Raw genomic sequence first — 22,150 nt, forward strand, 5'->3', positions numbered from 1 at the left:
CCTGTGAATGGCATTTCTGCCCATGTGTGTGCTGTGCAGGAACCCAGCCAGTTAAGGAAGGTGTGCAAGAGCGGTGTTGGGTCTGGACTGCAGCTCCAGAGAGCAGGCGAGGACACAGGTGATATCCAGAGCAAGAGAAGAAGAGATGGGACCCTGGAGGGACCCTCCCTGCCCCAGCCTCTTTCTTCAATGATTGCATGTGGAAGGAGATGAAGGAGGAGAGGCTCTGTGAGCCACTCAGATAGAGGAGCCAGAGCCAGAGAGGGTGGCCGGTGGCCAGTGGTAGAGAAGGAGAGGAGAAGAGAAAGAAATCCTGGGGGAGATGGAGGAGATGCCTCCTATTGCAGGCTCCTGAGTGGAAGAGGGATGAGCTGGGCTAGAGGAGGGGGAGGAGAGAACAAGAACTGTGATGGGAAGAGACAGCTGGGGAGGGGGTGGATAGAGGGGGCAGAAAGGAAGAGAGACATATGGGAGCCTCTTCCCCACCCTCGACTGCTTCTCCCTATTTATTATGTCCCTTAGAGGACCTACGACAGTGGCTGGTGAGGTAGCTGCTCCCAGCTCAATGCCTCTGCTCTGCCCAGAGCCCCCGCCTACTCTCTCTGTAGGCAGATGAACCAAAGGGCTGGGTAACCATGGTAACTGTGGGACCTCAGGATAGCCATAGGCAGGCCTGGCCCAGTCACTGATGCTCCTCGGCTTCTGTGCAGTGGTGGTGGGAGGAGGAGGCTCCATCTGGCCCAATCCCCACGCTTCCACCCCATTTTCATTGGGCCTCCGGAACTGAGACACAGTGCGCGCACGTGTGTGTGCGCGCGCGCACACACACACACACACAGGAACCAGGAGCCAGGCTAAAGAATGAACACTTCTTAAATTGCAAGAACATTTAGCCAATAGCGTAAAGTTCTGCCTGAACTTCAAGTTTAATTCACAAAAACCACACTCTTTCAGCATCTTGTCATGCTGGGCAAAGGCTCACCTCAGCCCTCAGCAAGGCAGGAGGTAGCAAGGGTACCCTATGCAGGTCTGGAGGCCAAGGCAGCTTGGAGAGAGCAGCAGAGGAGCAGCACATGGGCTCATCCACCGCCTAGGCTGCAATCAGGAAGCAGGAGCAGGACAGGAAGTCCCTTTGGTGAGGCTGTCTTGGGGGGTTCTTGGGAAGACTCTTGGGGCTCCTACACCAAGGAGATGCCAGAACTGGAAAGGTGTCAGAAGTCATCCAATCCAGGATTAGATGAGGTAACCAAAACCCAGGGAGCAAGTGATTTTCTCAAGGTGACAGAGTTATCCTGTGGCAGAGCTGGGCCTAGCACCCAGGTCTCCAGACTCCTGCCCAGAATTGTCTCCCAGTCGGCACCAACCACCCCTACAGTTCCTCAGGCCTTTGCTGTTCTGGGCCCTGGAGGCCACTGGGTTGGATAGGATGAAAGCCTCATGGATAGAGTTCCTAGTCTGTCTTGTTGGTGATTGAAATCTTGAAAAATGCAGTAGTCTTAAAATGGGGTGTTTACAAGCCTCAGAATGAAAATACTGCTTCATTGCTAATTACCACCTTAATGCACTACAGGTTGAAAACCTTGAATTAAAATCTAAACTGAGGGGGAAGTCACACCACTCCCTCTCCTCCCATTCACTGTCACCCAGCTATCATCCGCGCCTCTTCTTACCCGCCCCCCACCACAACAGTCCGGGCACCGGCTCCTCCAGATCTCAGTGTCCTGGTCAAGTGGGGCTCCTGTTCCAGGAGGTGGAGGGCTGTGTATGCTGCCTGCCTGCGAAGACCTCTCTCCCAGAAAATGACCAGCCTCTAACGTCGGAGCATGCCTTGAGGGTCCAGGAAGTTCGGGCATATTTATGTAGTCATACAACAGAGTGTCTGGCACCAGAAGGCGCTAGTAACCATCTAGTGAATGGCAAAGTGGCCTTCTAGGTGGTGTCCCCCACCCACCTACTACACCACTCGGCGGCCCCTAGCAACTCAGAGGAAGAAGTGGGCGTGGTCCCCGGCCCCGGGGCCGCTCGAGGTCAGCCGGTCACAGCGAGCCTTGTAGAGGTCGCGCTCCCTGGCCAGGCGGGCCACCTCGGCCCGCAGCGCGTCCAGCTGGGCGGCCAGGCGGGCGCGCTCAGCCTCTAGCCCCCGCCGCTGCTGCAGCCGCTTGGAGCGGCAGGCCTGCGCGTAACCGCGGTTTTTCAGCGTGCGGCGCCTCTGCTTCAGCCGCAGCGCCTCGTCGCGCCCGCAGCCCCGCAGCTGCCGGTTTAGCTCCCGCACAGACATCGACACCAGCGCCGCGTCCGAAAACCGCTCCGCCAGCTGCAGAGGGAGAGGGCAGAGAGCGGGTCAGCGCCGGGCCCCTCCCCGCTCCACACTTAGGTCGCGAGCCGGACTACCCCGCCCTCGGGAAGGCTCCGCCCCCGGCCCCCACCTTTACCAGATGCTCGCCCTTCCTCAGAATCTACCCCGCAGTCCAGACCCCGCCCCAGATCCCAACAAGCCCCTCCTCCCCGAGGGGCGCGCTCCCCCTTTGGGTCCGCCCCGCACCGCAGGCCCCGCCTCCCACGGTCAGGCTAGCCGGTCGCGCGCCTGAAATCCGCGCCGCTGCAGCGAGGTCCTTAGCGTCCTGCTCCAGGCTCACCGGGTGTCCGGCGGACACTGCCCAGACGGAACCCGCCCCGCCAATGCACCTCGCTCCCCTGTCCTGAAGGCCGCAACCCTGTGACCCTCAACGGATTTGGATTACATCCTAATGCCCTCAACACCCCCATCTGTGTCTATAATTAATAGGATGAGTCCCAATCCTTCCTGAGAAGGTTGGGGGCTGGGGAAGCACGATGTCTTGAAAAGGCCAACCTCATTCCCGTGCCCGCTGTCTCAACTCCACTCAATTCCAAGCGCAGCTCTTTCCCTGGTTTCCACAGACGGAGTATATTTGCCTCCCGTAATCAACGGCTCTCCTTTAATTCTCAACTCTCCCCTTTTGGTCCTCTTTTAATCTTTTCTCCCTCTTCCTCCTGGTTTAGACTACTCATTTCTCTCCATTTGGGGAAAAGGGAGGGGGCAGAAGATAGTTTTCTCTCTCTGATTTTTTTCAACGGCCCTTGTCTTCTCCTGCCCTCTGTCTCTTGTCCAATCCATAACCCTCTCCAGGAATTCTCCTTCCTCTCTTGGGCTGTCCTCCCTCACCCTGCCTCCCCTCAAACCAACTCACTGATCACTCACCTGGGCATGCTGGGCTCCTGTCTCCTCCGGGCTTCCTGGGTAGTAGCTGTGGGGCCCCTCAACAGGGACTGGCCCCTGACCCTGCAGCAGCTCAACAGCCTCTTCAGGACTCAGGCCCAGTGCCTCCCCAGCCCCCAGCTGCTGCTGCAAGGTGGCCAGCCAGTACAGCTCCTCCAGGCCTGGCCGGGGGACCTCAGTGGCCCCCACCATGCCTGGATCACTGAAGGTGGGTGAAGGAGGCACTGAGCTGTAGGGTGTGGAGCCCAGTGAGGCTGTTGGGGGGCCAGATCGCCCCTCAGAGGGTTCCCGCTTTACCTCAAATTTCATCAAGTCAAAGTCATTGACGTATTCCATAGCCAGGGGGCTGGGAGGCAGTGCCATTCTGCGGCTGGATTGGGAGGGGTGCACCTGCAAAAAAAGAAGAGAGATTTGGAGCACCTGGAGGCTGCCTGCCAGCCTCCTTATGGGAACCTCCTTCTTCCAAAGTCCAAGTGTTCTGGAGAGCCACAGTTCTGGAAAGCAGGGGCGATGGTGCAACCCTGTTCCCTAAATAGTCACCTCTGGACTGAGGCAACTTTTCAGGTTGGCAGGGGCTCCAGCAAGCAGCTTAAAGGCCTGATTGAAGAAGATGAAAGCATGGAGTCTGGTCCCACTGTTGCCTCTGGGAGCTTTGAAAAACAAGAGGAATATGGCAGTACTCCCAACTGTAGTGCTGGGACAGACTGAGAGGCTCTGTCATCTCAAGAGACATCATTCCATTTCCAAGCAATCAAAAATTTTTGCTTAATTAACTGTAACAGAGTAGGTGTCTATTTTAGGACAATGGGAAGGTATGTATGAGGTGAATTTTAATATATAAGGATAACGTTGTTATATCTCTCTCTCAGAACACCTAGGCCAATGCCTTGCACTAGAAGATCCTCAATGCACATCTATTCTGTGGGTTAATCAATGAATTAATCCCTTTCATAGGAGCATGAGACTTTCCAAGGGAAAAAGAAAGGTCCTAGAGTCAGTTCTAGCAAGATCAGGACTGAGTGGTGACCATCTTTCCCCAAGCCAATCTCTCCAAAGAGAACCAACCAAGATTGGTTTTCCTCCTTCTATTCAGAACCTGCTATGTTGTATGAACTTGGACGGATCACCTGACCCCAGTTTCCCCTTCTGTTCAATAAAGGCAATTGGACCTTCACATTTCCCAAAGAGTGTTCCAGGAAACACCAAGTGTGAGAAATACCCAAGAAGAAGTCGATGCTCAGATAAACTTGAGAAATGCTACTCCTATCCCCACGTTTTGCAGATTCACAAAGCACAGCAACATATTAATCTATGAAGTCCTTCAGTAAACCATCTGTTCAACCTCAACCCAGAGCATCCCAAACTTACTTCACCCAGGAGCTCTCCTCCCTGTTATCATGCAGAGTGTGTGCTCACCTGAGGAACCTCAGGCTAGATGACCTCAGGAATCCTTCCTGAGCCAGAAGTCTCACACTCTAGCCCAGCTTCCAGTTCCAATAGCCCCACTGCCAGCCCCCGAAGGGGCAAGGCAGGGAGTGCTTATCCCCAGTGCTTGGCATCTGGTCCCATCTTGATAGCCCAAGCCTACGTAGCTCTCTCTCTAGACATCTCATACCCTCAGGCTCTGCCCAGAGAGTTGAGAGGAAGGACAAGTCCTTGTGTCTTCTTGTCCCAGGGAAGGGTTGTTGCCCTATCTACTGAACCCCTCACCCTTGAGAGGACAGGGGTGGTAGGAACAAAGACACAGATTGAAGGAATGATCCTTGGCAGGGAGGCTATGGTGAAACAGTGAGAGAGGTGTCCAGAGAGAACTGAACGAAGAGATAAGTGAGGAGGGCTATTTATCTTTCTGATGTGATAGCAGTAAGGGACATAAAGCCAGCCAGGGTGGGAGTGGGGCAGGGGAAAGAAGTGTGAGGATTCTTGACAATAGACAGCAGAGAGCAGACAGCAGGTGACAGAGGCGGAGGCTATAGGTGAGAGGCCTGGCACCCAGGTAGGCCCCAAATATACTCACTTGGGGGATGGTAAAGATGATGTGGTCAGTGTCAGAGCCAGGCAGGCACAGTTTCCTCAGAGACTGGAGACCCCATTGATCAGGGCCTGGTGCCTCTGTGCTCAGAACAAGGCGCTGTGGGCACTGAGCCCACAGGGCACTCTTAAAGGGCCAGCTCTCTGAGGTCATCTGTGGTCCTCAGGCCTGCAGCCAATGAGGTAAGGGGATCATTTGCATATCTCATTGGCCTGGGGGGTTGAGGGGGGAATGAGAAGAGGGAAGACGATGAGTATGCCTGTTCTCAAGGAAGGAAAGGGGGCATTTTCCCCGATAAAGTTCCTCATTGATGGTCCATCTCACAGGTGCTCAGTTCCCTGGTACAGAGAGCTGCATTGGCCCAGTCAGCCACCCTCATGTGAATACCACCCGCAGCCCTCAGTGATTGAGAACCTGGGACTGGAAAAGAGGCCCAGAGAAGCTCCCGGCACCCTCACCCTCCAATGCTCTACAGTGCCTTGGCAGTTGTTTTGGGGAATACAAACGGTCTGAACCCACTTTCACCTAGCCAGTTGGGTCAGTGGTTCTGCTTTCAGGAATCTTCACATTTCTGGCCCCCTGCCTCACTCCCACTTGTGACTGGCCACACACTCCTCACAGCTATCCTATTAGAAGGACAGGCAACTGTCCCCACGGTGAATCGCTAGGACTTGGCTACCCAATCCACAGCCTCTCCCACTCTTGATGACCAGTCCCAGGACAGGCAGGCCAGCGGGAAGGAGCAGGAGAAGGGAGAGTGGGGATCTCTGCTCCTTCTTTCCGGGCCACCTCGGGACACTGAAATCTAATCACCACCAATCCATCTGACTTCTGTAACTGCCCTCACACGCCCTCTGCTTCCTCTCGCCTTTTCCCTGCATGTGTCTCCGTCCCTCTCTCTTCCTCTCTCACTCATCATGGTTCCCAGATGGCTAGGGGGTGACCTACATTTTCAGCCTAATCCCCTAACACCTCTTAGAGCTCTTATCCCTGAGTAGAAGTTGGAACAGGGATACTAGGAATTAGCTAAGGAGGTGTTTAAACCTGTCTGAAGCTGTTTAAAACAAGGTGTGTACTAGAATAGAACTTTATTCCCCACCTGGTGAGGATACCCAAATGTTCCTGTGGGGTTCACAAGTCCTCTGTCCCAAGTCAGAGATCTGGGTGTCCATCAGCCCTAAAGACCATCAGTCATAAAAATTAACACGGTCCCAGTCTTAGGTGTTGGGTGAAAAGCTGATAGGTTCAGATGGCCTAAAACAATGGTTCTCAAAGTGTGGGCCCCAACCAGCAGCATTACCTGGGAACTTGCTAGAAATGCATATTCTCTGGCCTCACCTCAAACCTACTGAATCAGAAACTCTGGGCTTGGGACCCCCCCGCCCTCAAAAATCTGTGTGTTAATAAGCCTTTAGGCAACTTTGATGAACACTGAAGTTTGAGAACCACTGGTCTACAGCATACCTACAGTCAATTCAGCTTCCCTGTGTGTGTGCATGGTCTCTCCCATCATGCTCTGTACGCATATATAAGAAGATCTAGATCAGATGACATCATTCTTTTCCCACATGTGTTCTGCATTTCGTGGAGCAGAGACCACGGTCGTTATTCAAGTAGTAAGGCTTCTCAGTGTGATTGCCTGGATCCAGTTGTTTTTGCAGAAGAACAGAGCCTAGGAACAAGGCCACTTAATGGGAATGGGGATCATAGAGACCAGGGAATCTCACATACATGTCCATGGAATGTGGCTTTGAGGCACATAGCCAGGAAAGAGACCCCAGAACTTCCTGTGCTGCAGAAAGAATAGGAAGTGTTGAGTGCAGCCCCTTTCTCATGCCTGGTCTGGCCAGACACTTGCCCCCAAGCAGCTGTCAGGTCTGTGCTGATCTTCTTGTTTACTGGAGGGCTCAAAGGAAAGGTTTGGGGGAGGGGGTGGCTAAGCTGCTAACGGGCTAAAAGAGTCAGACTAAACAAGCTCAGGCAAGCTGAGCCGCTCAGGGCTCAGACCAGGTGCCACTGACTAGGGAAAGGAGTCCGGGAAGTGAGGGCTAGGCCAGAGGAAATGGGCAAGGGCACAGAGACGAGAGGCCGCGGCAGCCAGTGGGGACCCAAGAGGTAGTTAATGGGCCCCCTTGGTGGGGGTGGAACCAGGGCCTGGGAGATGCATACTGAGACTGACTGGCTCGAGGACATCTGGGGACCGGGAAATGAGAGTGAAAAAGATGAAGGCAGGTGGACTTCAGAAATGACAGAACAGAGAAAGGGAGGCAAGAAGGCTTAGCTGAGGGGGCAGTAGGTATAGACCTGGGATGGAAGGCAGAACAAGTCGGTGGCTCCCCACAGATTTGTACGAAAGGAGTTGGAGGGATGTAGGCACGTGGAAGAGGTGGGCAAAGGGCCATGACAAACTAAAAGAGAGAGAAGGTCTTCTGGAGAGCACCAAGAAGGGAGTAGGGGTAAAAAGAGAGGTGGTAGGAACAAGGGACCAGAAGAACAAAGGCAGTAGAAGGAAGGGACAGAGGAAAGTAAGACTGGGGCCCAAGGATTAGAAACAGATGCAGAGGAACAGACAGATAGATGGTCAGGCCATAGAGGAAACACAGCGGGCTGTGGGATGTTGGACAATGAGGGAGAAGGGCCAGGCAGATAAAGGGCCGGGAGAATGGGGATACAAAATGAGAGGGAAGGGAGGAGACGGAGTCAGTAATTCAGGGTGCCATCACTATCTCCTCTGTCCTGCACTCCCATATTTGTCCCATATTTGGAGCCCATAATTCCCTGTAAGCCCTAGAAGTTCTGGCCTTTGGTGTCCAGATCTTCAGTAATGGATTCAAATCTTCAAATCTCTTCCTGGCCTGCCTGGTATGTTCATTTGACAAGTGTTTATTAAGCACCAGGCACTGTGCTAGGCTTTAGCGATACCTTGGTACATCAGACTGACACCAGCCCTGCCTTTGTGGAGCATACAGACTGATGAAACAGAGAAGCATCAATTTATTGCCCTTAGGCCCAGGCAAGAGTAGCCCCTGCCCTAAGCCCTGTGCTTTTGGAAGACTCCATTCTGGCTCTCCTCTGGCTGTGTCCCACCCCATGGGGTGAGCAGTTCAGGCCTCCTCTGCCCACACCCAACCCCATTCTGGACCACACTCCAGATACCCAGGAATTCCCTGTCCAAAGGGCTCCAAGCCCACTTCTAGGCCCACATGGACCTCTACCCCAGGTAGGCCCTTCCGGAAGTGGACCACACTACAGTACACACATCCCTAGACCCAAAAGCCGGCTAAGGGTAACTATTTATAGGAGGTCATGGACAGAATTGGGATGTGTAGACAGGGAGGTCCACAGGTATGCACGTGAGGCCCCTCACAGGACAAGACAGTGTCAGGTGTGGGAAGAGAAGAGGGCCCAAAGGCCAGTGGCCCAGTGCATCCTCTCCCCATACCACCCACCACATTCTGCTGCAGAATCCCAAGGACTCCAAATAAAATCCAAATCTGCATTCAATTTTGAACCAAATTCCAGGCCATCGTGTACATATTATCAAGGGATAAGAATAGAACATATTTTATTTAATAGTTTGTTAGCATGAGTTCTACATTTTAAATATTTAAAACACAAGGTTTGTGACCCTCTGTTTGTACTCTTGCCCCAGGCCCCACATATGTTAGGCAGGAGCCTATGTGAAAATAAACCATTATAACTGAGGTGAGTCCTATGAAGGAGAAGGGCAGGCACTATGAAATTGTATTTCATGAAGACCTAATCTAATGAGGGGCAGCATTGCGGGGACAGCTTGCCTAAGGAAGACACATTAAACTGAGACCAGCCAGGTGAGTAAGAAGTGACCATGTCCGGGGGTATGGAGAAGGCAGGGATTCCAAGCTGCAAGAAAAATATATGTAAAGGCTCAGGCAGGAAGGAGACATGAGTACAAAACAAACAGACAAAAAGACCAATATAGCCAGAGAGTAGAAGAAGCCAAGGAAGTGGGAAGAATGGTGGTAGGTGACGGTGGCAATGTCAGCAGGGGCCAGATCCAGCACAGCCTCATGGTCCAAGGTTAGGATTTGGTCTTTATTCAAAGAACAGTGAGAAGTTACTAAAGAATTTTTGGCAGGGCCATGATGAGATCAGATTTTGTTTGGAAAGATCACTTTGGATCTAGAAGGCAAAATGGAATCAGAGTGGGATTAGGGGGCTAATGCAGTATCCACGTTGAGTTTGGGGGATATCTTAAGCTGGAAACAAACTCTGAGATGGAAACCTGTATACAGGTGGTTCACCAAGGAGGATTTTCAAAAGGAGTGAGAAAAGCAGGACTGGGCAGGAGGAAAAGTGGAAATACACTGCATTAGAACAGAGACTTCAGCCGATCCCACAGGAGCTCTGGAGCTCAGATGGACCAAATTGAGGAAAGGGGATCAGGCTTCGTACCCTTGCATCAATCAGTCACTGGATACACACTGCCCCAGGAAAGGGGTATTGTGTTTGGTGACACCACTCCCTTCAGCCACAGGTAGGTCTCAGGGAAGTATTCAGCTGTGAGCCATTAGCAGCCACCACTCCAAGGTTGGGACAATGAAAACCTGGATCCTGAAGCAGGGATCTAGGCAACACACCATAGCATCCACTACAGGAACTCGGGAAGGTGTCCAAGGGCCAGACCCAGAGGGCCTTGGGAAGAAAATGCAGACCAGATCAAGGCTGGTCACACCCTGCCCCCTGGTGGTGTGCTTCAAACACTGGGCCAGCTGGTAGACCTGGGAGGCTGCGAGGAGGGCCAGGGAACTGAATAAAAGTGTAGCAAATAAATGAATAAAGGGAATCGACACTACAAGGAAATCCTCATGGGATCCCCTTAAGCTAAGAAAGGACACAATGGGGGAGAAGTGTTCAGAAACATGAGACTTGTTTATTCTTCATTCAAACAGCATTTATTAGCTGACCAAATAAGGCCAAATTAAGATAAAATAACAACAAGACTAAAATTTGGGCCCTCCTTTCAAGGAGCTAACACTTAAGTGAGGATTATAAAGATACAAAAACAACTATAATAAAGTGTGATAAGTTCAAAAATATAGGTATGTAGGGGCGCCTGAGAGGCTCAGTCAATTGAGCATCCAACTTTGGTTCAGGTCATGATCTCATGGTTCGTGGGTTCAAGCCCGTATTGGGCTCTGTACTGACAGCTCAGAGCCTGGAGCCTGCTTCAGACTCTGTGTCTCCCTCTCTCTCTGCCCCTCCCCCACTCGTCCTCTGTCTCTCAAAAATAAATAAAAACATTAATATATATATATATATATATATATATATATATATATATATACACACACACACACACACACAGTATAAAACCAACACGGATGAGATAGATGTTAATTCTAAGAATCAAACGGACTTCACAAAGGAGGTGATGTTTAATTTAAGTCTGAAGAGCAGAAAAGGTTCACAGAAGTGCTCTGGAAACTGCAGTTTGGTGTATAGGAGAGAAGGTGGCAGGGATAAAGTTTGGATAAATAGGAGTCAGATTATAAAGGACATCAGTTGCCATGTGGTAGGGAGCCTTGAGGGATTTTAAGTCTGAGTGATATGATCTCATTTTCTTTTAATGATAAATCAAGGGAACAGTATAGGATTGGAGGGGGGGAAATAACTTGGTAATTAGAGTCAGAAAGGTTTGGATTCAGATATCATTTCTCCTGCTGACCAGCTATATAACTTTGAGCAAATGACTTAACCTCTCTAAGCCTCAGTGTCCACATCTGTAAAATAGGATGGTTGTGAATCTGAACGAAATAATGCATGTAAAGCTGCTGGCACAGAGCCCAGCCTAGTGTCCACACAATAAAAATTACCCCTCTCTCTCTTAACTCATCAAAGTGAACTTCTGTGAAGAGTTGGAGGGTAGCTTGGTGGGAGGGAGAAGGAGTGGCATTTGGAATGGTGGCAGCCCAAGAGGTGGCTTGGAAGATATCACTTGAAGCCAGGTGAGAGGTAAGTCCTGAACTAAGGCAGTGGCCATGGGGCTAGACACAGATTTGAGAGCTAATTGTGAAGTACAAATCCAAAGGTCCTAGCATCTGATTGGCTATGGAAGAGAAGAAAGGAATAGCCTAGACTGATTCAGGTTCCTCTGGAGCAGCTGCCTAGATGCTGGTGCTATTCACTGAGATAGGGAACCATGAGAGCAGGTGCAGCATTAGGGAAGAGATGATGACCTTCAGTAGATCCATGCTGCGACCAGCATGCACACCTTTAGGCCCAAAGGGTTGCCAAAGAGGCAGTTGTCTGAGGTGGAATAGGTGTGGACGGAGTTTGAATGTAGGAACTGGAGGAAAGAATCCAAACACGTACACATAAGGTTGAGTCCAGGATGGAGCCTGGGTGGAAGAGATAGAGAGCCAATAGCAAGCCCAAGGCTTGAGGCCAGCTCTCCTTTTCCCACTATGTTTTAGCACAGAACTTTGAGAAACCTGAGAATCAGCACTGTTTCTGTTGCAAATGGCAGAAATCCACTTAAAATTAGCTTGAGCGAGAGAAGAAATTAAGAAATTTGTTGAGTCCTATAATCAAAATCAGGAATCTGTAGCTCTCCATCCCTCTGCTGCTTCCTTTGGGCTGGCTTTCATTGAGGGCAGGTTCCTGCTTTGCAGTGCCGAGCTGATACCCTGCAGCTCTATGCTTATATCCCACCAGCTCAGCAAACCCAGCAGAAAGAGCTCATTTTGAAAGTCTACAGAAAAAGCTCCAGAGAGGGATCTCATGCCCATCCCTAAACATTCCCAATTGCTGTGGCCAAAGTGAGGAAGACACAAATTGGTCAAACTGAGAGCCTACCCACGGGAGACCTATATGATTTCCTCCATGGACTGAGGAGGTAGTTCTGTAAAGGAACATCAGGGTGATATTACCAGAAAGGGGGAGTGGATGCTGGGCAGGTGCCTACTACAGGCATGTTGAGTCTCGGGTACTATGGCATTTGGGGTGGTACCCAATGGTATCAAGTTGAAGAGAGATGTCTGGATGGAGACATAACTTGACAAATTACCTGAGGACTTTATGGTGGTGGTTGGGTGGGACAGACTAGTTCTTCAGGGAAATGTGGAGAGAATAGCCAGGGCAGAGGCCCAAAGAAGAGACTCTGGGGTAGAGAGACGCCATCATTTTATGGGAAGGCAGAAGAGAACCCTCATCAGGGGGAGAAGAATCAGGTATTTAGGAGTTGGGGACCAAGAAAACGTTAGCTTTGGGACCCTGGAAAACAGAAAAACATGGGTCTTACGGTGTCCAGTCCCCAGGAGAAGAGAAAAGACAATGCCCAACCCTCGGTTTCTGGACTCCCAGCCTCCGTGGGCCCTCGCCCTGGCCTCCCCCCTCGTTCCTAGCTTGTTTGCCACCCCGTTGTCTCCCAGTCGCTATCTCTCGGGAGCAAGAGTCCTCAAAGTTACATCATATGCAGGGGGCGAGGCGGAGCGGGGGGCGGAGCCTCGCGGAGGCGGGGAGCCGAGTAGGGGGCCCAGCTGTCCAATGAGAGAGATGGGTGTGGGGGCTAGGATGCTGGGGGAGGGGAGGCGTCTGGTCCGGTCGGGGCCTGGTGCCCTGGGGGAGCGGCTGTACGGCTAGGGCGTAGAGAGGGTCGCGCGGGCCCAGCGAGGTTCCGCCCCTGCGCCCTCCCGCCCGCCTCCTTTTTAAGCGCCTCCCGCCCAGTCTTCGCTCCCGCTCGCTTAGCAGCGCACCCTCTTTCCCTGTCTTCCTTATCTCCCCGGCTCCGCTCGGTTCTCGTGGCCACCCCGCAGCCCCAGGTGCCATGGCCGCTGTGTACCGCCCCGGCCTGCGGTGAGTGAGCCCTAGCCCGGGGCCGACCCGCACCTTCCGCCGCGCTCGCCCCCTCGGGGCTGCCAATAGCGCTCTCCTGCCCGCCAGCCTCCGCCGGCTTTCTCAGCCGAGGAGGAGGCGGGCCCGGGGCGAGTGTGTCTCCATCCCCAGCCTCTCCGGCCCGTGTCTCGCGGGAGATCTGGGGCGGCCGCCGCCGCTCCGAGTCTCTCCGCTTCCGTCCCCTCCTCCCCCGTCCCTGCTTTGCTGATCTCTGACCGCGCCGTCTCGATCTGCCACTCACAACTTCCTCCCCTCCTCGCTCGCCCCCACAGAGCCCTGTCTCCTCGTCTCCTCCTTTTCTTTAAGATGTAACTCTTGTACCCCAGTTGCGATTAGAAGCGCGGTAGGACCCTGGGGTCAAGGGTGCATGAACCCCTGGGGGATTGAGCTCAGAACTCCCCAAAGAAGGCACAAGGTAAACCTCCATTTCCGACCTCCCGCGAACTGGAACCTGGAGGGAAGCCTGGCGCAGCCAAGGGACCTGCGGCCAGGGGAAAGAGGGAAACAAGGTGGAGGAGGGGGACAAGTTGCCTTCAATTCTAATAGGTTGGCTTCGTCCTCTGTCTGGGACGGAAGCTCCTAGGCCCTGCTCCCTTTTCACAGCTTCCTGTCGTTCCTCTGTGGCCTCCCTTCTCCCCAGCATGTGTCCCAAAGTCTGAGCTAACCCCCAAGTCTCTCCCACAGCTGGTTCCTCTTGGCCAGCCCATGTGGGTGGCCTCTGGAGCAGAGGAAAAGGAGAGGGTCCCACTGGTAGAGAGTCAGAGAGGATCACCAGAGACTTCCTGAGCCAGGCCCCCTGCGGGGAGAGGGACCTGCCAGGTCCCAGGAGTCCTCTTCCTCTGCCCCTGAGGCCACACTGGGTTTGAATCCTGCCAGCCCAGGTCCACTCTAGCCAGGTTCCAACTCCCATATCCATGGTCCGAGCTGTCTCCCTTCCCCAGGCTTACAGCCTAAGTTTAACTGAGCTTTCTGCAGTCTGATGTTACCACCTACCACCAACACCCAAAACTCTCTAGGCATTTGACCTCTAAGGGGAGGAACAGGGGCATGCAGTCTGATGTGTGGAGCAGTTTCTGGTGGGCGAGGCCCTGGCATCAGAGAAGGGCAACTTCCCTCCCTCGGCCTTTGCTCTCTCTGGGTCACTCCACCCTGGGTCCGGGCCAATCAGAGCAGACCCTGCTTCTCCCTCTCCCAGGGGTGTGAAGGGACAGAGAACAGGGACCCTGCCCTCATGGGAATGGGCATGTACCCCAGCTATTGACATTCCCCAACAGTCAGCCTTCCACCCAGCTCAAAGATACCTACCCAATAGCAATATCTTATGCAACCCTTGTTGGCCCAGGTGGGCAGCCCTAGCTCTGATGCCTGGAACACCAATACCCAGTTACCAACTCTCTGTGCAAGAGCCCTAATCTGGAAACCTGGGACTGTACCAATTCAGAGACTGGGTCCTTTGCTGAGGCTTTCACAGTCTTATACACACCAGAAGAAAAAAGTAAAAGCAGCTGCTTTTTTAACTTATAAAAACTATACTTAAGAATGGAAAGAACAGGGATGAGGGCTTTAACTACCAGACCCATGAAGCTGTCACCAGGGCACAGTTTATCGACACTGGGTCATAGGGCACCTCCTCATTTCCAACCTTGACCAGACAGAGTTAAACGTGGGCATGGGTTAAGACTGCAATAACCTCAGCATGCCGACATATACCCTCCACGCCACCAGGCATGTGCCTTTATGCTCCTTTGGCAATATTCGTCCCTTGCTGACAAGAAAACACCCTCACTGAGACTCATGGAGGCCACAAGGTACATGTGGCCTAAACCCATCCCACACACCTACTCTCACCTGCTCTTCAAGGTGCCTGTGCCAAGACCTGTTTTAGCATGCTCCACGGCAGCCCAAGCTTTCTGTCCCCTTGACTTGCCCATCTTCCATGAGAACACCCAGCCCATTACCTATTTCTTGTCGTAGGCTTAGCCGGCCTGGGCTGAGCCCCTGGGGCTGGTCATCATGGCGCAGCATCCAGACCCTACGAGTACTCAGTGGAGATCTGGGCCAGCTGCCCGCTGGAGTTCGAGACTTTGTGGAGCGCAGTGCCCGCCTGTGCCAACCAGAGGGCATCCACATCTGTGATGGCACCGAGGCTGAGAACACTGCCACACTGGCCCTGCTGGAAAAGCAGGGACTTATCCGAAAGCTCCCCAAGTACAACAACTGGTAAGCCCTGAGCCCCGTGACCCATGGGATGGGAACAGCTTATTGGACAGAGGCCACGTTGGGTTTACCAAGACAAACATCAAATTTAACTAGACCATCCCAATGGAATGAGCAAGAATGGGAGCTCTGGGGGAAACATAATCAGAAATTAGTGGGATTGGTCTATATTTTTTTATGTTAAGGAAAGAAGCTAATACAAATAAAAACCTTTGCTTTTTCCCCCCCCCCCCCTCTTCCAAGTTCAGAGTTTTTGCTGAGGGCAGAGGCCTTTAGAAGGCTGGGCCAAAGGAACTACCCCTTAGATGGGACAAAATCTGGAGCAAGCAACTGAGGTGCAAATGGATGGGCAAAAATAAGACCCACAAAAGACGTAGAGTCAAAGTTGGACTTGAAAGATTGGGTCTGGGGATGAGGGAGATCATCTGGCCACGTCTTCCTGATAATCCTTTCTCCCCCAGCTGGCTGGCCCGCACAGACCCCAAGGATGTGGCACGAGTAGAGAGCAAGACAGTGATTGTAACTCCTTCTCAACGGGACACAGTGCCCCTCCCGGCTGGTGGGGCCCGTGGGCAGCTAGGCAACTGGATGTCCCCAGCTGAGTTCCAGCAAGCTGTGGATGAGAGGTTTCCAGGCTGCATGCAGGGTAACCGGGGCAGGGACACAGAAGCAGGGGCACTGAAGATATTAACAGGTTAGAACCCTTCATCCTGGTGGTATTTTTCCTCCATAGGCCGAACCATGTATGTGCTTCCATTCAGCATGGGTCCCGTGGGCTCCCCACTGTCCCGAATCGGAGTGCAGCTCACTGATTCGGCCTACGTGGTGGCAAGCATGCGCATCATGACCCGGCTGGGGACGCCTGTGCTTCAGGCCCTGGGAGATGGCAACTTTGTCAAGTGTCTGCACTCTGTGGGCCAGCCCCTGACTGGGCAAGGTGAGCGCCTACCCTGCCTAGGGGAGGCCACAGAGACCTGCTTGCATTCAGAGAAAACCCTCAATCCTACCCATCTGAATTAGTGAAACACCTCATTCCCAAAATCTAAAGCAGCAGTCTGGGCTGGGGCAATGCTGTGTTGGCAGAGCAATTTGCACAAGATTGAGAAAAGTCACTTATCCATGTCCTGTCCCAGAACAGGGACGTAGGAGCTGATAGATACTGGGGGTGCGGGGGGGTGTTAAGCTACTCACTGGCACCACCAACGCTCTTCAGTGTCTCTCCTGCCAATCCCAATACCCTCCAGCTCCTAATGCCCCAGTTCCTCATGCCCCTACCAACAGCCGGCCCCATGACCCCATAACCCCATTGTCCCCAGGGGAGCCGGTGAGCCATTGGCCATGCAACCCAGAGAAAACCCTGATTGGCCACGTGCCTGACCAGAGAGAGATCGTCTCCTTCGGCAGCGGCTATGGCGGCAACTCCTTGCTGGGCAAGAAGTGCTTTGCCCTTCGCATCGCCTCTCGGCTGGCCCGGGATGAGGGCTGGCTGGCGGAGCACATGCTGGTGAGGGCCTGGTGAGGACCTAGGCAGCTGCAGGGAGCAGGGCAGGACTGGGGCCTGGCTGGTCAGCCTCACCTCCCCACCGCCAGGTGCCGGGCCGGTTGGGAGGGACTCTGCCCAAATGACCAAAGCTTTGGCCCCAGGCTGCTGAACATTGAGGGGGCTTCAACTTGCTGCCACACCAGCCCTGTGGCAAGGTGGTGCACCTGTTTAGGCAATAATTATTTGTCCCCCCTGTTAACCCCTAGCTGTCCTTTCTGTGCAGACCATAACTGACCTCTTCTTTGTTCCCTCCCTCCTCGACACGCAGATCCTGGGTATCACCAACCCCGCAGGGAAGAAGCGCTACGTGGCAGCCGCCTTCCCCAGCGCCTGTGGCAAGACTAACCTGGCCATGATGCGGCCAGCACTGCCAGGCTGGAAAGTGGAGTGTGTGGGGGATGACATCGCCTGGATGAGGTTTGACAGTGACGGTGAGAGGCCCATGGATCATACTCAGTTCTGGCTCATACCAGAGCATAGGAGTCTCCCCTTCACTGCTCATGATGGACCCTGCCCTATACCTCCTGGCAGTCTACCCACCCTAGAGACAGAAGGGCTTTCTCCATAAGATCTGGGGGCCAGCTCAGGGCAAGAGGGAACAGAATAGGACCTTCCATGGACGCACCTCTCAACTCTTACTGGTTGATCCTTCCTTTCCTTCACTTCTGCTCCTGACAGGTCGACTCCGGGCCATCAACCCTGAGAATGGCTTCTTCGGCGTGGCCCCTGGCACCTCTGCCACCACTAATCCCAATGCCATGGCCACAATCCAGAGTAACACTCTTTTCACCAATGTGGCTGAGACCAGTGATGGTGGAGTGTACTGGGAGGGCATTGACCAGCCTCTTCCACCTGGTGTCACTGTGACCTCCTGGCTGGGAAAACCCTGGAAACCTGGTATGTATGATGGGGGAGTCGTGATACAGCCCCTAGGGCTCAGTACCTTGATGATGTAAAAGGCTTCTCCACAACCTGTGGCTGTCCTCCAGGACCTCTGGGAGTCACAGGAAATTATAAATATTCCCGGTTTCTAACCCCAGGTGAGATCTCAGGTCAAGTCCCAACTCCAGGTATTGGCTTTGGGACCTGGCTAAGCTGCTTACCCTCATGAACTTTAATTGCCCCATCAGCTAAATGGAGGCAGTTACCAAAGTACCTATCTTGGCTGTTGGAGAGTTAAATTAAATAATGCATGCAGGAGTGCCGTTGGTTAAGCGTCCGTGTCTTGATTTCGGCTCAGGTCATGATCTCACAGATCGTGAGTTTGAGCCCCTACTTGGGATTCTCTCTCCTCCCTCTCTCTCTGCCCCTTTCCCCCTCAAACTAAATAAATAAACTTTAAGAAATAATAATGCGTGCAAAGTGTTCAGCATAGTGCTGAATACATAGCAAATTTTCGATAAAAATAAGCTAGAGCTTTTTTTTTTTTAAGTTTATTTGAGAGAGAGAGAGAAAGAGAGAGAACAAGCGGGGAAGCACTGAAGCACAGACCCCAAAGCAGGGCTCGAACTCACAAACCCTGAGATCATGACCTGAGCTGAAATCAAGAGTCAGACACTTAACTGAACCACCCAGGTGCCCTTGGAATTTTTTTAAAAAGGAAAGGGAAGGACTGTTTTGAAAATTTTTACACAAGGACTTGGGCTCAAAGCATAGTCCACAAAGTTTGACCCATTAGGAAGGAGGAAGCCTGCCCCTCCCCCTGCCACTTGGCTCCCACCATCCCTTCTATAATAATTATTGTCTAAAGGTCAGCGTTGTTACCCTCACCCTTCTCTATCCCTCTAACACGCACACCCAAATCCTCCCAGGCGAAATCAGACCAGCTCTTTAGCCTCTTCTAACAGCTAGTTTCTCAACCCTGTCATCACCCCTGGTGCCTAGCAGCCCTGCCCCTCCCCCAACCCTGCACTCTGGACCTTCTGCAGTTAGCCCAGAGACCTAAGAATGGAAGCAAAGAAGGGCATGCTGGGGAGGGTGGCCTTGTGGTCACTGAAGCCTACATTCACGTCTTCTGGACTGACCAAGCATTCTCCCTCCTTATCTAATCACCCCTTGCTTTCTCCACCACCATCATTAAGCCCTCCTTGGCCTTCCCACCCAACTGAGAAACCCAAGAAACTTTCATACTTCCCCGCAGACTAGTTCCCCAACCCTTTCATCATCTCTAGATTCACGGGTATAACTAGGGCATGTTGTGCCCAGCTGCTATTCCCAGAATAATACCCTGTGCCAGGGTCCTAAATTGGGGGCTGCTGGAAGTGCAAGAGGCTCTTATATGCAAGTGGAAGCAGGAGCTGGGCGCGGGGGGGGGGGGGGGGCGCAGCAGGGAGAGATGGGCTGGCTGTAGAACTCCCTTGCCCCCCTTCCCAGGTCTAACCAGCAACCTCCAGCAGAGAAGCTTCTGTGTCCATTTAGGACCCCCATGGTGGTGCTTTATACACATGCCACTGACTTGGTCCCATTCTCTCCCTAGGGACCAAATGTCCTATGCTCCTCAGGTTTCACCTGCCCAGGTTATATGTGAGGTCTTCAAGACATATTATTCCCTCTGGGTCTAAGGAGACCCACATCACCAAAATTCTTCTTGCTTCAAAATCAATTGCTGTTTACATTTTGAAAGCTCAGAAGACCCCATCTTCCTCTATTTGCTGATGGAAAATCAACTGTCTGAAGTACTCATTGACAGCCTCATTTTTGCTTTAGGTTTGAATGTTTGTTTAAATAATAATCCCACAGTGGGGCGCCTGGGTGGTTCAGTTGGTTGGGTGACCGACTTCAGCTCAGGTCATGATCTCACAGTTCGTGGGTTTGAACCTCGCATCAGACTCTGTGCTGACAGCTCAGAGTCTGGAGCCTGCTTCAGAGTCTGTGTCTCCCCCTCTCTCTGCCCCTCCCCTGCTCACACTCTGTGTCTCTGTCTCTCAATAATAAATAAACATTAAAAAAAAAAATTTTATCCCATATATAAGTCATTTCTGGGATAAAATTTCTGCGAAAACCTTACGCCAAAATCTAAGCCCATTCTCTTGAGCACTGGCCAATGCCAAGTAGCTACAGCTTGGCATAGACAGTAGTGTCCTGCTAAACCCCAATTCCTTGCCCATTCTTTCTCACATAGCACAGCTGGTAGCACCGTTATGGATAAATAACCTGATCTTTTGGGAAAGATGTCCTGGCTCCCTTCTCCCTGCTCCTTACCACACAAGGTTGCAGGGAGTTGATGACGCAAACAGAAATTTTGCAAGAGTGCATGCAAATATATGTGTGTGTTGGGGGTGGAAAAGCCCTTGGAACTGAAAGTATTTGTATTTCCCCTGCCAGGAGACAAGGAGCCCTGTGCACATCCCAACTCTCGCTTTTGTGCCCCGGCTCGCCAGTGCCCCATCATGGACCCAGCCTGGGAGGCCCCCGAGGGTGTCCCCATTGATGCCATCATCTTTGGAGGCCGCAGACCCAAAGGTAAGCATTGCGTGGGCTCCATGCCTTCTTGGTAAAAGGTCTGTCTCCATCTCAGGGCCTACCTCCCTCTTATACTTAAAGCTCAGCCTAGATTGCCAACTGTAGCTGTCTGTCTCTAGAACTGTCCCCTGGAGAATGCAAAATATGGGGAGGCATGGGGTTTGAAAACGGGAAAGCAGAGATACTAGGAGAGACCAGGAATCAAGATCACCAGGAGGGAGGGGGTGAGGGCCCACAGACAAAAGCTGCCTGTGACCCTGTTCACTGGTGTTCTAGGAGTACCCTTGGTATATGAGGCCTTCAACTGGCGCCACGGGGTGTTTGTGGGCAGTGCTATGCGCTCTGAGTCCACTGCTGCGGCTGAACACAAAGGTGAGTGCCATCCCTATACACCCACATGGCTGCTTCTCTCCCTTTCTGAGCCAGACCTTCCTCCCTTCCTCCTGCCTGCCCTTTCCACGGGTCTCTTTTCCCAATCCCTTCTCTTCACCCTACTCTTGAGGATCTTCTGGAGCCACCAACATTTCCCAACTTCCTCCAGCTGGATGCAGGGTGCCCTTCTCTTCTCCAGTTAGGAGGAAGATTCCTTACCCATCCTGCTCCCCTCCCCAGGGAAGGTCATCATGCACGACCCATTTGCCATGCGGCCCTTTTTTGGCTACAACTTTGGGCGCTACCTAGAACACTGGCTGAGCATGGAGGAGCGCAAGGGGGCCCGGCTACCCCGCATCTTCCACGTCAACTGGTTCCGGCGGGATGAGGCGGGCCACTTCCTGTGGCCAGGCTTTGGAGAGAACGCTCGGGTGCTAGACTGGATCTGCCGGCGGCTAGAGGGGGAGGACAGTGCCCGAGAGACGCCCATCGGGCTGGTGCCAAAGGAAGGTGCCTTGGATCTCAGTGGTCTGGGAGCCATAGATACCACACAGCTATTCTCACTCCCCAAAGACTTCTGGGAACAGGAGGTGCGTGACATTCGGAGCTACCTGACAGAGCAAGTCAATCAGGATCTGCCCAAGGAGGTGTTGGCTGAACTGGAGGCCCTGGAGGGACGTGTGCGCAGAATGTGACCTGAGGCTCCAGGCTAGCAGGAGAACACAGCACCCCCCCATCTGTCCCAGCCGCCATCTAGGGATAGGAGAGCCACCAGGTTTGCAGAAAGTATGAGCAATTGGATAGAACTAACATCTGGGTGCCATGAGACCAGGCCACAGGCCTTCTCCAACATGCTAATAATAAGAGATGCTCATTTATTTTACACAACTTTTGTGCTGTTTCGTTCCTGCCTGTCTTCACAGGCTTCTCTCTAACACCAATTTCATAGACTTCTTGCAGCTCTCCAAGCAGCCAGCACCCTGGTGCAGCCTGGCCTGGCGCAGCCCGGTGATATCCAGGACCTCTCTCACAGGCAGCGCTACCACTGGGCCATATAAGTGGGAATTTCTGGGAGAAGGCACATCTGCTGTGTGTCCCCAGTTCTTAAAAAGACAGGGGCCTCAACCAGCTACTCCATATAGCCTCCAGGCCTTAAATTTCTGACCTCCCACTTGGAGACCAGAAGCCTCTATAGTCCCATCCCCAGTGAAGCAGTTCCATTGTCAGTCATCAAACCTGTTCTTCTTCCTGCTTGACCTGACACTGGGACTCCAAAGCATTCATGAAAGCTCATTCAATATTAAGAGAGCTAACACTTACAGTACCTTCTGTGCACCAGGTACTGTTCTGAGCACGTTACAAAACAACCCTTTGAAACAAGTACCACATTACAGATGAAGAAACAAAGGCA

At 52.7% G+C, this 22,150-nt stretch overlaps 2 protein-coding genes across 6 annotated transcripts in view; one reads left to right on the forward strand and one right to left on the reverse strand.

Annotated features, from left to right (window-relative positions):
* Window positions 1-902: 902 nt before the first annotated feature.
* NRL (neural retina leucine zipper) overlaps window positions 903-22,150 on the reverse strand; it is a 29,732-nt gene continuing 8,484 nt past the window's right edge. The window contains exons 1-3 of one of the 4 annotated variants that reach the window (XM_045450488.1): window positions 15,104-15,215; window positions 3,221-3,628; window positions 903-2,314 (exon numbers count right to left, since the gene is read on the reverse strand). In XM_045450488.1, coding sequence (XP_045306444.1) covers window positions 1,982-2,314; window positions 3,221-3,601 — 714 coding nt within the window. In that variant the 5' untranslated portion in view covers window positions 3,602-3,628; window positions 15,104-15,215 and the 3' untranslated portion in view covers window positions 903-1,981. Of the gene's footprint in view, window positions 2,315-3,220; window positions 3,629-5,255; window positions 5,406-6,369; window positions 6,454-15,103; window positions 15,216-22,150 lie in introns of those variants that run through there. The other 3 variants (XM_045450489.1, XM_045450486.1, XM_045450487.1) reach the window with 3 other exon arrangements.
* Window positions 12,814-21,627, forward strand: PCK2 (phosphoenolpyruvate carboxykinase 2, mitochondrial). 2 transcript variants are annotated; one of them, XM_045450475.1, is made up of 10 exons: window positions 12,814-13,106; window positions 15,120-15,365; window positions 15,824-16,008; window positions 16,096-16,299; window positions 16,679-16,866; window positions 17,174-17,336; window positions 17,584-17,802; window positions 20,230-20,367; window positions 20,644-20,739; window positions 20,980-21,627. In XM_045450475.1, the coding sequence occupies exons 1-10, from the start codon at window positions 13,078-13,080 to the stop codon at window positions 21,432-21,434; spliced, it is 1,923 nt and encodes a 640-aa protein (XP_045306431.1). In that variant the 5' UTR covers window positions 12,814-13,077; the 3' UTR covers window positions 21,435-21,627. The 2 variants fall into 2 exon arrangements, with proteins under 2 accessions (XP_045306431.1, XP_045306432.1); XM_045450476.1 differs by having other exon boundaries at window positions 12,857-13,106; window positions 20,939-21,627.

The sequence above is a fragment of the Leopardus geoffroyi genome, chromosome B3, assembly GCF_018350155.1.
Source record: "Leopardus geoffroyi isolate Oge1 chromosome B3, O.geoffroyi_Oge1_pat1.0, whole genome shotgun sequence".
Lineage (NCBI taxonomy): Eukaryota > Metazoa > Chordata > Mammalia > Carnivora > Felidae > Leopardus > Leopardus geoffroyi.